This window comes from Lathamus discolor, chromosome 6 (genome assembly GCF_037157495.1).
Source record: "Lathamus discolor isolate bLatDis1 chromosome 6, bLatDis1.hap1, whole genome shotgun sequence".
Lineage (NCBI taxonomy): Eukaryota > Metazoa > Chordata > Aves > Psittaciformes > Psittacidae > Lathamus > Lathamus discolor.
In genome coordinates, this window is record NC_088889.1 from 17,881,162 (window position 1) to 17,895,565 (window position 14,404).

General features: G+C 37.7%; 1 protein-coding gene across 5 annotated transcripts in view; it reads left to right on the forward strand.

Moving 5' to 3' along the window:
- Positions 1-14,404, forward strand: part of SIPA1L1 (signal induced proliferation associated 1 like 1) — a 227,194-nt gene that overhangs the window by 197,928 nt on the left and 14,862 nt on the right. For all 5 annotated transcript variants that reach the window (XM_065683010.1, XM_065683013.1, XM_065683014.1 and 2 more), the window contains 3 exons: positions 3,311-3,435; positions 6,370-6,488; positions 8,915-9,354. In XM_065683010.1, coding sequence (XP_065539082.1) covers positions 3,311-3,435; positions 6,370-6,488; positions 8,915-9,354 — 684 coding nt within the window. The remainder of the gene's footprint in view (positions 1-3,310; positions 3,436-6,369; positions 6,489-8,914; positions 9,355-14,404) is intronic.

Sequence of the window (14,404 nt, forward strand, 5' to 3'; positions counted from 1 at the left end):
GTTTTAATTTGGTGCAAGAAGACACTGTTTAAATGGAATAATGGAGGAAGAAATTAATGCATGAACTTTGCATGTTCCTTATTGGATGCTTTTTTAAAAAGAAGAAATATCACTCATGAAACTCCAATTATTTGACTGTTATGTTCTGTTCTCATAGGAAAAGTACTTTGCCTCCCATACTGTCATTGTGCACATGAATCATATTTACTCAAGACTTTTCAAACATCATCTGCCAGCCTAAATGGAAAGCATGAAAAATGTAATTATGAAGGAAAAATGCAATTATGAAGGAAACTTTCTTGCCTCGATAAGCAAACTAATGTTTGTCACATGACTAAAAATCATTGCAGTTCCATATGCATCTTCTGTTGAGATTCATCTCAGACACCAGCTTCAGGGCAACTCTGTAGTGATGTTTGATATACCAGGTAGAGCTGGCCAGTGATTAAACCCGTATATGTTGCTAAAACAGGAGAGAGAGATTGTAGCATTTAATTGTTAAGATGGTGCAGTAGGGGCTTAGCAGACTCCACATCCTGAAGGTAATCTTCCTGAGGTGAGGCTCCAGTGTGCTCTAGGTGTGCCAGTCCCTGAGATTTCCCATTGCAGGAAATCTCAACTGCATAATTTGTGTGTATATTTCTCTCTTGTTGCATGATATGACAGATTTGGGAAGTTTGTGAAACTTAAATGACTGGAAGCATGGGTGTGCGTCCAACCTCTGTCAGACATCGGTAAGAGCAGTAACTGCTGCCTCTTCTAGATTATTGGTCCATATCCTATGCGGGGTATAGGCAAAAACTTCACTGCTTTCAAGAATATCCAGATTGGTCTTGATGTACATATGTCTGTTTCATTTACTTATCCTGTGTTTATCTGAAGGTATGTATATATAATACATTATTGTAGAATGTATAAATGAAATTCAAAAATAATGAAATCATGGGTTTCTTCTTATGACATATATATAAAATGTCTAGTTAAACAACTTATTCCAGATTTAGTTCTCCTTCAAGTTTTTTAGGTTCATTCCTACATACCCCAATGGGCTATATATTTAAGCAGCATAGAATATAGCACCACCTGCATTTATTATTCTTGCTTTGGAATAGCCCACATCATATAAGAAATGCAGTCTAAAGATATTTCTTGCTGCTCAATGAATAGTGATTTTAATGAAATAAAATTAGAAACATGTTGGGTTTATGTATCTCTGATCTTGAAAAAAGACTCAAATTATAGATTATGCCAAATGCAACATTGACTTCTTTTATACATATTATCACTATGGCATTTAGGTAAGAGGACAATGCATAGGAAGTAAAATATTGATGCGGCACAACTTTATCATAGCAAGGTTTCTTGGGATTTTGGCTTTTTCTTTTAGGTACTAACTTCTAGTTAATTTATCATTAAAAGTTATTCTTCCCAAAATACTTCCCAAGCCTTAAAAGTTTGAAAAATTACCTCAGCTCACTGTTTAAAGAATCAATCAGCTTTTGAAATGCTGTATTTAGACTTCCTATGCATGTGTTGAATTGGTATTGAATTCATCCTGTTTAATTCAGGTGTATGATTAAGTGAAATGTTACCTAGTTTGTGTGAATAGAAAAAGAGCAGCATTACTCACTTCATGCAGTTTCAATGTAAATTGTTTGTATTCAGAAAGCAAATATATCCAGGTTTTCATTACATTTTTTCTGTTCATCAAACTTCATGTTGACTGTACCAGGGAGCAGCAAACAAAAGGGAAATAGGGTCTTCTTTGGGTAAAATTTAGAAGGGACAAATTTCAAAACATGACATTTTGGAGCTATGCTATGTGTAACACTGCTTGTCTTTAAGGATCGGAGTGGGATTTTGTTGTTTTGAGTCGTGATGATGCTTTGGTGGGTTCATTTGGTGTAACAAGTACATGAACTTTCAAATGGGATAACCACACTGAGCTTTTCTGACAGTTGGGCAGATGTCTGTTTTACAGTGGAGGTCATGTAGGCAGTCTGTAGGTAGTAGAGTGGGTAGAAAGCAGAGTTTGGGTATTTTATTTTCTGTTCTTACGTTAGATGCTTAGTGAAACTCCTTGATATATAGAGAATGTATCAGTCTGTTATAATTCTTTCGGGTTTTACTCTGTGCATGTAGAGTTTTGGGAAGTTTTTTTCCTTCAGGGTGTGTCTGAGTTGGGGAAAAAAAAGCCACCTCAAAAATGCATTATTATTGAGTAATTCTTAATTATTGACCTGTAAATTCTGAACCCAGATATAATTTTTATAGAGTTAAGTGGTCTATATGTAATAGAGTATTATAATTCTTACAGCCTTTTAGGTATATAAGGCATATAGACAGTATGGCACAGAAGGATTGTGTGTCTCCTTTGTCATTAGATTATTCTCTTTGAGTTTACTGTATCTTCATTGAGCTTTCCAAAATCCACCTGACTAATCTAACAACATTTACAAAGTCCACTGAACACAGTTTTCCTTTTGCTCTCTTATGCTTTCTTCTACAGGAGTAGGTATACATGTCTTGCTCTTTTCCTACAGCTTTAGTCCACTTTATTTTGTGATCAAATAATTTAATAATTTCCAGAATTTATAATCCCCAGGTTTTGGGAATCTGTATCTAATGCAGTTAGCTTTATAAACACTTATTTAAAATATCTGGCAGTGCAGTATTGTCCCAAATGAGTCCATGCTGTGTTTGCTTATATATCTGCATCATCTAGGTATAACCTTACTTAGTCTTTTGCTGAGAACCCACGGAAGTGGCTGAGATCCGTGGGACTGCCCGAACAAACTTTCTGATGCTCTCTTTGACCAATTCGAGGTAGTGATTTCCCAGTTAAAAGGATCCATCCTTGATATCCTTTCATAATAAACACACCTCATTTCCCTCTGTGGCTTGTGTCCAAACTTTTACGTTTTAGTCATTGTGGTCAATTTTCTGTAACTGTGTAATGGTCTGATCACCTTTCCATGTAAGTATCTCTGTAAATGAAAACTAATAATTTTATTTCCAAATAGTTTGGTCTGTTTTTAATTGTATACACTGTAACCAGATGTTCTTGATGAAAGAAGCTCAATAAATCAATACGTACTGTAATCTTACACACTAAAGATGCTACAGGGGTCCTGAAAGCTGCCACAAAATTAAATGGAAACGAATTATAAATTCACTCAAGCAGTTGTGCAATGTGTTGGTCTGCCCTGTTGTTTGACACTAGCTTCTTAAAAATGCTCTTTACCCCTTATGTGAGATTTATGCATATTTAAAATCATTATCTGCTTTGTTTTTTGGGGTGTTACAACAGGTTTGGAATTAGCCGTAGATCCCCTGCTTCCATTGACAGGCAGAACACGCAATCAGATACAGGTGGTAGCGGCAAATCCACACCCAGCTGGCAAAGAAGTGAGGATAGTATCGCTGACCAGATGGGTAGGTAATTAATTCTTTGCTATCAGCAAGTGGTACTAACTACAAGGTGACTTTGGCAATACCTCTCCATGCAGAGAAAGAACCCTCTTAAGCACTGTGTTTTCAGTGTCTTTGAAAGTTAACCTTCTTCATTAGGATGAATAATTAGGTCTGGAACATGTACTAGCTTGTGCAGTCTGTTTCCTTGGGACCTGTGAGTATCACCTGAGGAAGAGCTGACTTCGGTTCTTCATTTGATTGTGGGACTAAATCTACCTTAATGCTTTTACCCTGAAACACTGTCCTTTTAAAAGCAGTTGGGTAGACATGCTTAATAATTTGTTGTGCTGTTGAGGACTAGTTTGACCTCAGCTGCTCTCCGAGTGGCTTGGCTTAGTTTAATTTTTGCTCAGTTCGTCTAAAGTGCTTGTGATGCTCCTTCTTGAATGGTGCTGTAGAAATGCAAATTGATTGTTTGATCATTGAAGCTGTAAATACCATGAATAAAATGGAAAAAAAAAAGCCAATTAAAGTTTAAATAGTGAAGTAAATCTATAGCTTGGTAATCGCCTTCCACCAGTGTATATGTTTTCATTGCACTTGGCAATTAAGCTGTCAGCTGAGGGAACATACTAACTGCATAAAACAGCTGGCTACTAAGAATTTGCATTGTTAAGTCTTCATTTGAAGTTTTTGCACACAGACCTTTTGCTACAGCTATAGCTTGAGTTGTGTGGATACCAGTGAGATTGACACCAGTGGAAATGTCCTGTCTGGAAACAGCCTTGAATCCTACATAATCCCCCATGGTCAAGATTGCTAGATTGGATTTTTCTGACTTTGTTACCATAATTAAGCAATTCCATATTTTTTCTGTTTTCGATATAGATCATAATTTTATTGCATCACAGCTTTTGTTCTATATAAATGGATTAATGTTGAACACAGAGTAAGGTTCAGTAAGATCAGTTGGAGTTTAAGGCAAATGACACCCTCAGGTTCTGAAGATACGCTTTATTCACATACCTTCACAACCTCAGTGATCTGTGCCTTGTTATCGAAGCCATCTGTCAGTCCCTCCTTCACAACTCCCCCCATACTTCTCACTGAAAAGCTGTGATTATACTGATCTGCAGTTCTCATTTTGACAGAACAATTTTTAATCGCATATGTTTTGATACTGTGTGATGGTAACAACACATGTAAAAATGATCTTTTGCTTAGCATTACTTTTGCAGACCAACAGTTGGGTGGTAGTGCTGGCTCTGAGCAGAGCTGCCAACAAGTTCTGTTCTACTATGTCAGATGTCACCATATTAGCGAAATATTAATAAGGCCAAAAAGAACAGAAAAATTGTGTGGTAAAAGAGATGGCTCCAGCATTTGGCAAAGGCTGAGAAATATGACCTGACATATAATCGCTGTATTTTATCTCTTGTGTATTGTCCTGCATTCATAGAGTCGCAGTTGGAAGCTGCATCTTTGACTGGAGACTTTATTGCCAGTCTGGTGAATCTAGGTGAAAGTTTGGTTCTATGACACATAAACACATTTCTACTTGGGATAACCTGTCTCAAGGTAAATAAAAGCATTAGGTACAGTGAATCCACACACTCACTCCTTTCTTCTTTCTGGCCAGTTCTTAACTTCAGAAGAACTTTGTGCACCAACACTGCTTGCTACCACTTGCCAGGGGGATTCAAGTTTGATTTATTTTTTTCTATATAGTTTTTTGGGGATTTTTTATTAAAAAGGCAAAGTTTAATTAAAAAAAGCTAGCAATGCTGCAGGTCAGGATGAACAAAACTGTTGCTGTGTTGGGGAAAGCACTGCTAATTACCATGGATATTAAGTACTTAATGTTTATAAGCATGTATTCTACTTAAAAGCAGCATTTTTAGAAGTGCAGAATATTGCATAACCACAGGAGGGAAGATTCATGTAAAAAGTCACAACTGGGATTCTTCTAAAAATACTGGCCTTGGGCTCTGAGAACACAATTACCTACCTGATGGGCTGCCTGAACACCCTCTACACTTCCACAGTTTTCTCCTGGGAAAAAAAAAGTTTGTCATAGAGCACTCCTGTGATTGTCCATATGAGTGACTTGAATTCTGTCCACTTTTGTCAGGTTTGTTTAATTAGTGTTCCTTTGGTACACCTATGCAGTTTTCACATTCACAGCCAGCAATTTTTAAGGGGATATCATGATTTCAACAAATCTTTTGCTGGCTCTTCAGTTAGAAAATGTTTATTTAATGTGCCTTAACTTTGACAAGAAATATGTGTAGTAGTTGTACTGCAGAAAATGTGTTTATATATATGATCACTGTAGACTTTTGCTATTATCCTGCCTTGCGTAGAATATGATTTAGCAAAATGTGGATCTTCGTAATTTTTTAGTCTCTTGTCCATAGGCGATGTACATATAGAGATGCAACGTCAATACACTGTGAAAATTAATGTTCTGCTGCTTTAATGCTCTGCTTTAAAGCTGTTGGACAACAGGGGGGCATCAACTAGGTTGGAAAGACCTTTAAGATTATCAAGTCCAACCTTTACCTGAGGGTTGCCAAGGCCACCACTAAGCCATGTCACTAAGCGCTTCATGTATGTGTTTTTGGAACACTTCCAGGGATGGTGATTCCACCACTTCCTTGGGAAGTCTGTACCAATGCCATGATGCCATTCAGGTGGTTCTAACAAATGCCAGGATGGTGACTGCTGGATTTTCATGGACTTGTACTGATTTACGCCAGGCAGGAATGAGCCCTCACTCACTCACCTGTGTTTTGTCACAGTATACTTATTTTTTATTTGGAATTAATTTCGTATTAGGTATCCAAAGTTTTGGGGTAGTATTGGAAAAACAGCAGCGTAAAATGAGGTTACACGTATTTGTAGCTTCTTGCACTACATATACTTTTCAGTACATCATTGTGTGCTGTATTGCAGAACCAACATGCCATCTCCCAGCAGTATCAAAGGTACTGCCATCCTTCAGAGAAAGCCCCAGTGGAAGACTGATGAGACAGGATCCTGTTGTTCACTTGTCTCCAAATAAACAGGGTCATGTAAGTTATCCTAAAAAAGGAATTATTTTATATGTTGCTTTTGCTCCAAAGACTCTCAATACCAGAAGTGTTGTTCAAAGTATATTTAATGTGACTTAAGAAAGAGAGAAAAAAATCCTCAGGCCTTGTTCTCTACTAGAACATGGAGGAAGTAATAGAGCAGACCTGCTGTTCCCTGAATTCTGCAGCAGCTAAGCACAGCCTACTGAACTATTTATTAGTTATTGCCAGTTGAACAGCAACTTCTTGTCTGTTAGCTTGTGATAAGAAGAGAGTTAGTGGGAATTTACACAGCTATTCATAGGCCTCACATGTGAGACCTAAAGTTACTAATATATTTTTTAATGCAACACTTGGAAAGCAGCTTATTTAAAACAAAATAGTGCTCTTGCTTTTGGGTTTGTATTTCTCCATTTTCCTCTGTATTACTTCCTTTCCATAACCTACCTTGCACACTGGTGAAAAACTTTGTCTGAAAGGTCTGCTGGAGTCCTGCTGAAAAAAACCCACAACCCATTCTTGTTTAATTCTTGTTTAAGATCTAAACAGCAAATTCTGTCCTTCTGTCTTTGCAGAGTTAGATATTCACACCTTTTTGGAGGCTCTCACTTCCTGATTTATGTACAGAGAGAGATAAATATTCATAAATAATTTTCAAGACATTTTAAATTTAATTAGAATTAAACACCCCCACACCTTTTAAACTTTAAATTACCCAGTAAGCTGTATCAATTTTTATTTATATAGTTGTCTAAATACAGAGTTGTTGTGTGATTATACTGAAAGTATTAGTTGCACTTATTTATGTGTGAGAGAGTCTTTAATTGGTTCCTCTTAGTTGCTCCTGCTTACCAGCATTCTTCTTTCAGTACAGTTGGCAGTGTTTCTTTTAATTCATAACAATACATCTTTATTACTTAAAAAAAACCCACGATCACCACACCTGTCCATATTCTTACGAGCACAAGCTAGTTTTTATATTTAGATTGACCTGCTTTTCATGCGATGTGTTTAAATGCATAATAATGTCATATAAAACTCATTGCTTGCGTGCAGAGCATAGCAGTGGAATTATTATTGCTTGCATTCTTCTTGTTTAGTCATTGTTAAAGTAAATCTTTATTATGTGGACAGATGGATGGGGGAGTGATGCAGTTCTTAATGAGGAGATGGTAGCTTTAATTGGAGATAACTAGAAGCCTAGATCAACTCATTTAATATTCCTCCTGGCTTTCTTTCAATTCTTGCTTTAATGTAATAAGAAGTGGATGCTGAGATTTCTTGCTCACAGTTTACATCCATTCCCTATTTTCCTTCTTTTCCAGTGAAAACAGAAACAGCATCTAATTTTTTATATTTAACTGGGATCTCTGTGCATGCCTATTCAGTAAAACTCCAGGGGCAGACAGATAGGAAAGGTGGTTCTAAGTCTCCTTTCCATCCCTTCCCTTATTCCAAGGCCATGTGGTCAGCAAACAAGTCCATTGCCTACCAAAAAACTGCTTCAGTTCTGACTATATAATCAGAACTTAAATAAATTCTGTAGATGCAAACTAAAATTAAGGAATTCAGATGGGTATAAATACCCCAAAGATAGGTGAGATACTAAGCAATGAAGAGCATATGGCAAGAAATTCTTCCTGTAGTGGTATAGTCTAGTGATGCTCACTATGAAATTGAAGGCATTCAGTTTCTTCATAACATCAGGTTGTAACCAAGGACAGAACATACAAACCAGCCAGACACCAGCATGCCATCATGGGACAATTTAAAAGCAGTCCATTAATGCTTCCTTCCTTGCAATTGTGCCTCTTGGAAAACAATTTCAGATTAGTAAAATGGCATTTCAGTGGCCATTTGAAAAGGGCACTCCTGCTGAGGAAGAATTATACCCTACAAAGGGGTAGGAGGGAGCAGTGGTTATTTCACCCTAGTTTAACCTGTTGATAGGCAATTGGATTATTAAAATAACATGTGCTTCCTGCTGATTGGTTGTATTTTATGTTCTAAAACATTGGAGTCTTAAAATAAGAATCTTTTTAATTATAGTAGTTATAAACCAAGTCTACACAGCTCAGCCAATTTCATTGGAGAACTGTGCTTGAAAGGAAACAGCATGAAATATTTTGGGACAAAATACAAACAACTCTGACTTTCCCTGAGCAGTTAAGACATGGCTTCCAAATCCGCATGAAAGCTCTTTATGTGCACCCAGAGAAGAGCACATGCATTACATTGGAATGAAAGTTTTAGAGCTTATTAGTCTCCTCAATGTATCTATCCTATCCCTCAAGGTAGAAGAGCTCCTGTTGTGCAGTGGTGACTTTGTAACTATTTATTTCCTCCTCCTCTTTACTGCCATCATTCTGAAATAAACCTGCAAGTCTGTTTATTTCTTTTTTTTTGGATTGTTGTTTCTTCTGTAGTCTGACAGCCACTACTCCAGCCATTCCAGCAGCAATACTCTGTCCAGCAATGCCTCCAGTGCTCACAGCGATGAGAAATGGTATGACAGTGGAGAGCGCACCGAATCAGAGCTGAACAGCTACAACTACCTTCAAGGGACTTCCGCTGATAGTGGCATAGATACCACTTCCTACGGACCTAGCCATGGCAGCACTGCCTCCCTGGGAGCAGCAACATCTCCCCGTACAGGGCTAACAAAAGAAAAAGTGGCACCACTGTGGCATAGCTCCAGCGAAGTGGTCTCCATTGCAGACAGGACATTAGAAAAGGACAGCCACATGGACCGAAAGACAGAGTCTTCACTGAGCCTGGATATTCACAGCAAAAGTCAGCCAGCCTCCAATCCTCTAACACGGGAGAACAGTGCTTATAGTCTTAGTGATGCCGTCTCACATACAAGGTAATTTTCACCTCTTAGGAGATTGACCCCTCCACACTCATTTTCCTATTCTCACTCTGAACTATCAAAAGTGAGAAGTAGATGTTGAAGAGACTGGTTATGTTAATCAGTGTTTTGAAAGATCTCACATTTGCAGAATGCTTGAATATTAAGACCACCTTTAGTCTTTGCTTCTCCTACTGCTTATAACTAAAGAATGTCTTTAAGAGTATATTCCATACAGCTCCTACTAAACTAACATAAGACAGATGTGTGTGATATGTTCATAAGGAATATCTTGCAACAACTGCAGTTCATATATGGATCAGAAAGGAGATCAGTACATTTAATTAATGAACAGCTTAAAATGGGCATCTGTTTTAGTCTTGCAGGTACACATTTCAGATGTTTCTCACTTTTTTACCCAGTCTTGTTTAGAAATCTGCTTGCAGTCAGTATGACCAATGCTGAGAGGAGGTTGCTTGGGACTGCCAGCATGTAGATTTTAATCTCATTTTGCTGCAGGCTTGTGGGTATGACATTACACTCACCTTCCCTGTCTTCCTCAGTTTTGCCACTAGTAAAATTGGCATATAAATACATGTGTGTAATGTGCTTGAACACCTCAGATGGGAGATACCCACTATACACATTAAACAGAGCTGCCAGAGGCAGAAAATATTCTAGACCATTTTCATAACCTATTTCCCAAAAGGTATTCAGCGTGCTTTTTGAAAAATACTCGATACTGTGTCATACTAGCAACAAGAAAAAAACCACAGCTCTTTCAAGGAACAGGTATGATAATGATAAATTGTTGGCCTTGTGGAGCCTCACTATTGCACTTTTATTCTTGAGGCACCTCAGGTTTGAGCATGCAGCTAAAATGCCTACAGACTGGGAGTCTGAAACAATTTTTACTAATCGTTTTGAGCAAGGCTACATTTATGCAAGGCTAGATGTTTATCAGACACTTCAACAACTCATACAGTAGCTGCAAATAGAGGGTTGTCATAGAGACTGTGCTGAACGATCTGGTCTCCATGTACTTTGTAATAGCAATTTTGACTAAGTAAGCTATTAATGGTGGTCCTGCTCTAGTTTTCTGCTTCTCCTGGTTGGCCATTTTTGGCACTAAAGTTCACTTTCAGTTGCTATAAATCCCAGCCAGGTCTTTGATAACGGTGTTTCCAATTGTTGCATGAAGGACTTAGCAAATCTGTAAACAACATTGTGCAGAGGGACTTAGATTTTGGGTAATCTTAGCATGTGCCCCTTGAAGATTAAAATCTGTATGGTAGTTATTGACAATTTTATACCTTTTTCAGACAAGCATGTTCATTTTTTTAGCATTCATTAGAATTTACCGCATGCCCTGCAATACGTCTGAATATAACTAGCAGCAGCTTTACGGGAGATTCTTACACAGTTCTCAGTAACATTTCCATTTGGAAGGATTTGTTCAGAAGCAACTCAAACCCTCAAAAAATTAGATGTAACTCTTGGAAGCTTTACCATAGAGGTGTGCCTAAAGTGAATGCTATCTTCGTACATCTACAGTTCTGGTTTGCTCTTCTCTGAGCACAAAATAGGAATAGTTCAGTATAAAAGCTGAGAATATGTTGGAAGGGCAGCCATACATTTGACAGCTCTCGTCTTTGTCTTCCGTGCATATACTTTGCAACTTGATTGCTAACTTAAGTCCAGGATGTTGTCATCATGTGGTAGCGTTGTGTCTCCAAACATGTTATTTTCTGTTGCTGGTTTGGATTCATTTATGTGATGCTTCTCTGAGGATAAAAAATCTCTACATGTTTTTTGAGGCTGTTACTGATATTTCCAGATAAAGATTCCCGAGGCTTTATGCTAGGAAAAACAGTTGGGGTTTGTTTTTTGTTTTGCAGTTTCACTTAAAAAACAGATGTTAAAAATGCAGCTCTTTACAAAGAGGAGTAGTAGCAATTTGTAGAACACATGGGGCATGATACTTGAGAAATACTGCAGTCATTGCACCCACATTGTTTATTTTGGTGGAGAGAGAAAAAAGATGCTTGTGTTCCTTTATTTCTTATTTTTGAAGACTAGAACATGTGCTTGATGCCTCACAGTAAAGGAAAGGCACAGTGGGCTAAAAAGCTTTCATTTTGTTTCTGATGGCATCCTCAGTTGGTGATTGCACATTGAACACCAGTGCTGACCTGAGGAAACCCTAGATCCAGCTGTCTGCTTCCAGCTCTCTCATAGCTCTTTCTATGGAAGCACAACAGCTTGGAGCTGGAGGCTTGTTAAACTGGCACTTCCAAAATGTAACCACATCTGCCTCTTCCTGAAGGGGGGGAGACAAAAGGGTGATTCTGAGCAGGCTGCTTTTCATGAGAAATGAACAGCTTAATTGGTGTTTCTCTATCAGTTTCTAAATTGTTATCCTTTGTTGCTTCTCACTTTTTTACCTTTTGCCTGTGGAGGCCAAAATGTCTGTAATGTCTTTAGAGTCAGGCTTCTGAGGAAGAAAAGGAATTCGGTCCTAAAAAGAACTCGGTGACAAAAGAAAGTAACCACAAATTAGTGTGTGTGTCTGTAGAAGACAGGAGCAATAATCAGTTTTCAGATCATTTAATGGTGCATGAAAGAACTTGTACCTGAGATTTGGTGGCAAAATGTAAATTATAGTGATTAACTTCTAGAGCAGAGCTTCTGGCTGGGTTTTATTTTTCTTCTCCACCCCCATTCCAAACGTCCTTCCTGATGATTGTGCAGATTTCTCATAGCATCCAAGGAGAACTGCATTATGTAGGCCAGTAATTATACAGAGTCATTATAGCTGAATGTCATTAAATGAAGCCATATGTGCTGATGGCATGAATTCCCTGGGAAAAAAATATAATCAAACTTTTATTTCCACCTAAACTGTACAGAGTTTCTTATGGTTCTCTTATCAAAACCGAAAGGAAAATTGTGGCTATTTCTAGTCAAATATCTTTTTCATTATTTTTAATAATTTGAAGATACTTAAAATATTATTTAATAATTGTATAATATTTTTATGAATGGTTCACCTGCAGTTGTTGCAGATTGTCATGTGGTATTTGAATTTTTCCTTAACTTAATCCTTGATGCCTCAATAATTGAGGTGGGAGGTGGGGTACCAACAGTGGCTATCTCTGTGTCCTGAGAATGAGGACTGAATTTCTTCCAGATATGATCAAGCTGATACAGGCATCCTTACAAGACAGCATGAGGGATCCTCTGCATGCTTCCTGTGTCAGATACTCATTTCCCATCACTACTGTAGTGGTCCAGCTCTGACTGGGTTTTTTTTTTTTCTCTAGAGTTTATCCAAAGCCTTTTGCTCTTCAAATATGCTCTCACTTAACAAGTATGTCCGTCAGTATCCTATTGTCCTGACTGTGTTTACTTATAGGGTGTCATATCCACAGTTTGCGTATAGCTCCTGAAGCAGGTTATCCTCCCACAATACTGTGTTGTAAAACTGCAGCTCAAAATGCAAGACGCTTCAAAGAAAAAATATACTTAAAACCATATGCTAATTTTTCTGCTTATTTGCTAGGGTGCTTTTGGCATCTACTTTATGATACATATGATAATAAATATTAAAATAATAACACTTAATATGTGTCTATACAATACAATATATAAGAAAATACTATTTTATTATATTGTATGTGCTTAAATGCATATACATATGCATTTAATGTATAAATTTTATGTAGAGCATTCTGAACATCATTTCTTTACCTCTTTTCCCTAGTAATATTAAAGAGCAACTCTACTGGCCTGTCTAGGAGTTGTTACTGGTTTATACCAAGAAATGTTTTCTCACAACTTGCACTTCCTTTAGTGGATGGATTAAAAGTGGATGTGGATGTGATGGATTAAAAGTAGATGGATTAAACCTGATGGGTTAAAGAATTCTGAAATGTGATCAGAACTTCCCTTTTCCTACACTGAAGCAAAAGACTTCTTCTTGAGTGCATTTAGAAAGGGGGGGGGGGGGGGAACCCAAACAAAATAGCTCTCTATATTTTCTTTATAGATGTGCATCTTCCCCAGACCTTGGCGGTTTAATTTTCTGGTGGTGATGCCTCACAGATGGACTTCTTTACTCAGCATGTGTAGGAGTTTTATCTCAATACTAAAAAAGGAAGGGGGAATGAAAAGAAATTTACTGCCTCTCCCCCTATCAATTTTCTCTGCTTTCTTGTTATAAATTATGTTTACTTGTATTTGTTACAAATATGAAGGTCGTGATGTGCAGTGCCAAATATATGGGCTTGATGGACAGGAAAACCTTTTTTCTATATTTTCCCAATCTGCTGGTTTTTGTATGGGCCTTTCAGATGTACAGATGGGGGGGGGGGAGGAGAGAGAATAATTTTATAATACGTAAATCTGTATTATTGTCATTTGATTTGCATACATATGGGGACATGTATCTTGCCTTGATGTGCAGGACTTCACAGCCATCCCCATGTACATTAGAGGAGCGATGGCTGCAGCAGCTGGTGATATTTGAGGTGGGAAGACTAGAGTCCAGTTAGACTCCTCATTAAATCCACAGCACTTGACTGTTGGGACTGGTGGTGCTTAATTTGCACCATATGAAAATAAAACATAGTTGAAGGTGATTTTTTTAGACTCCATCTGTTGTCAGTGGAGAGAGAGGAGAAACTCCAAAACATTAATTCTCCCTGTGTATCTGAGACACCTAATTTAAGATGAGGAGAATCACCTCCTAAGGATATTTCTCCATTGACTGCAGCAGGAGCCAGACAAGTAGCATAGATTAAGTAACTGACTTCTATAATGCTAAATGTAGGTGAGATTGTTTTCCCAGGTGGCAACATAAATTTAACCTTGAATTCTTTCTCTGTGTCAGTGAGAGATGTGAAAATGCATTGTTTTATGAAGATATGAAAAGAGTGCTGAATAATTTTCTGTTAAGCTAAAAAAGAAGAGATTATTCAGTGACTTTATTCAGCCTCCCAGCTAATTTTTATTTCTCAGTCAGAAGCTGTTCTTTACCACAGGGCCATCTGTTTCAAATTCCTGC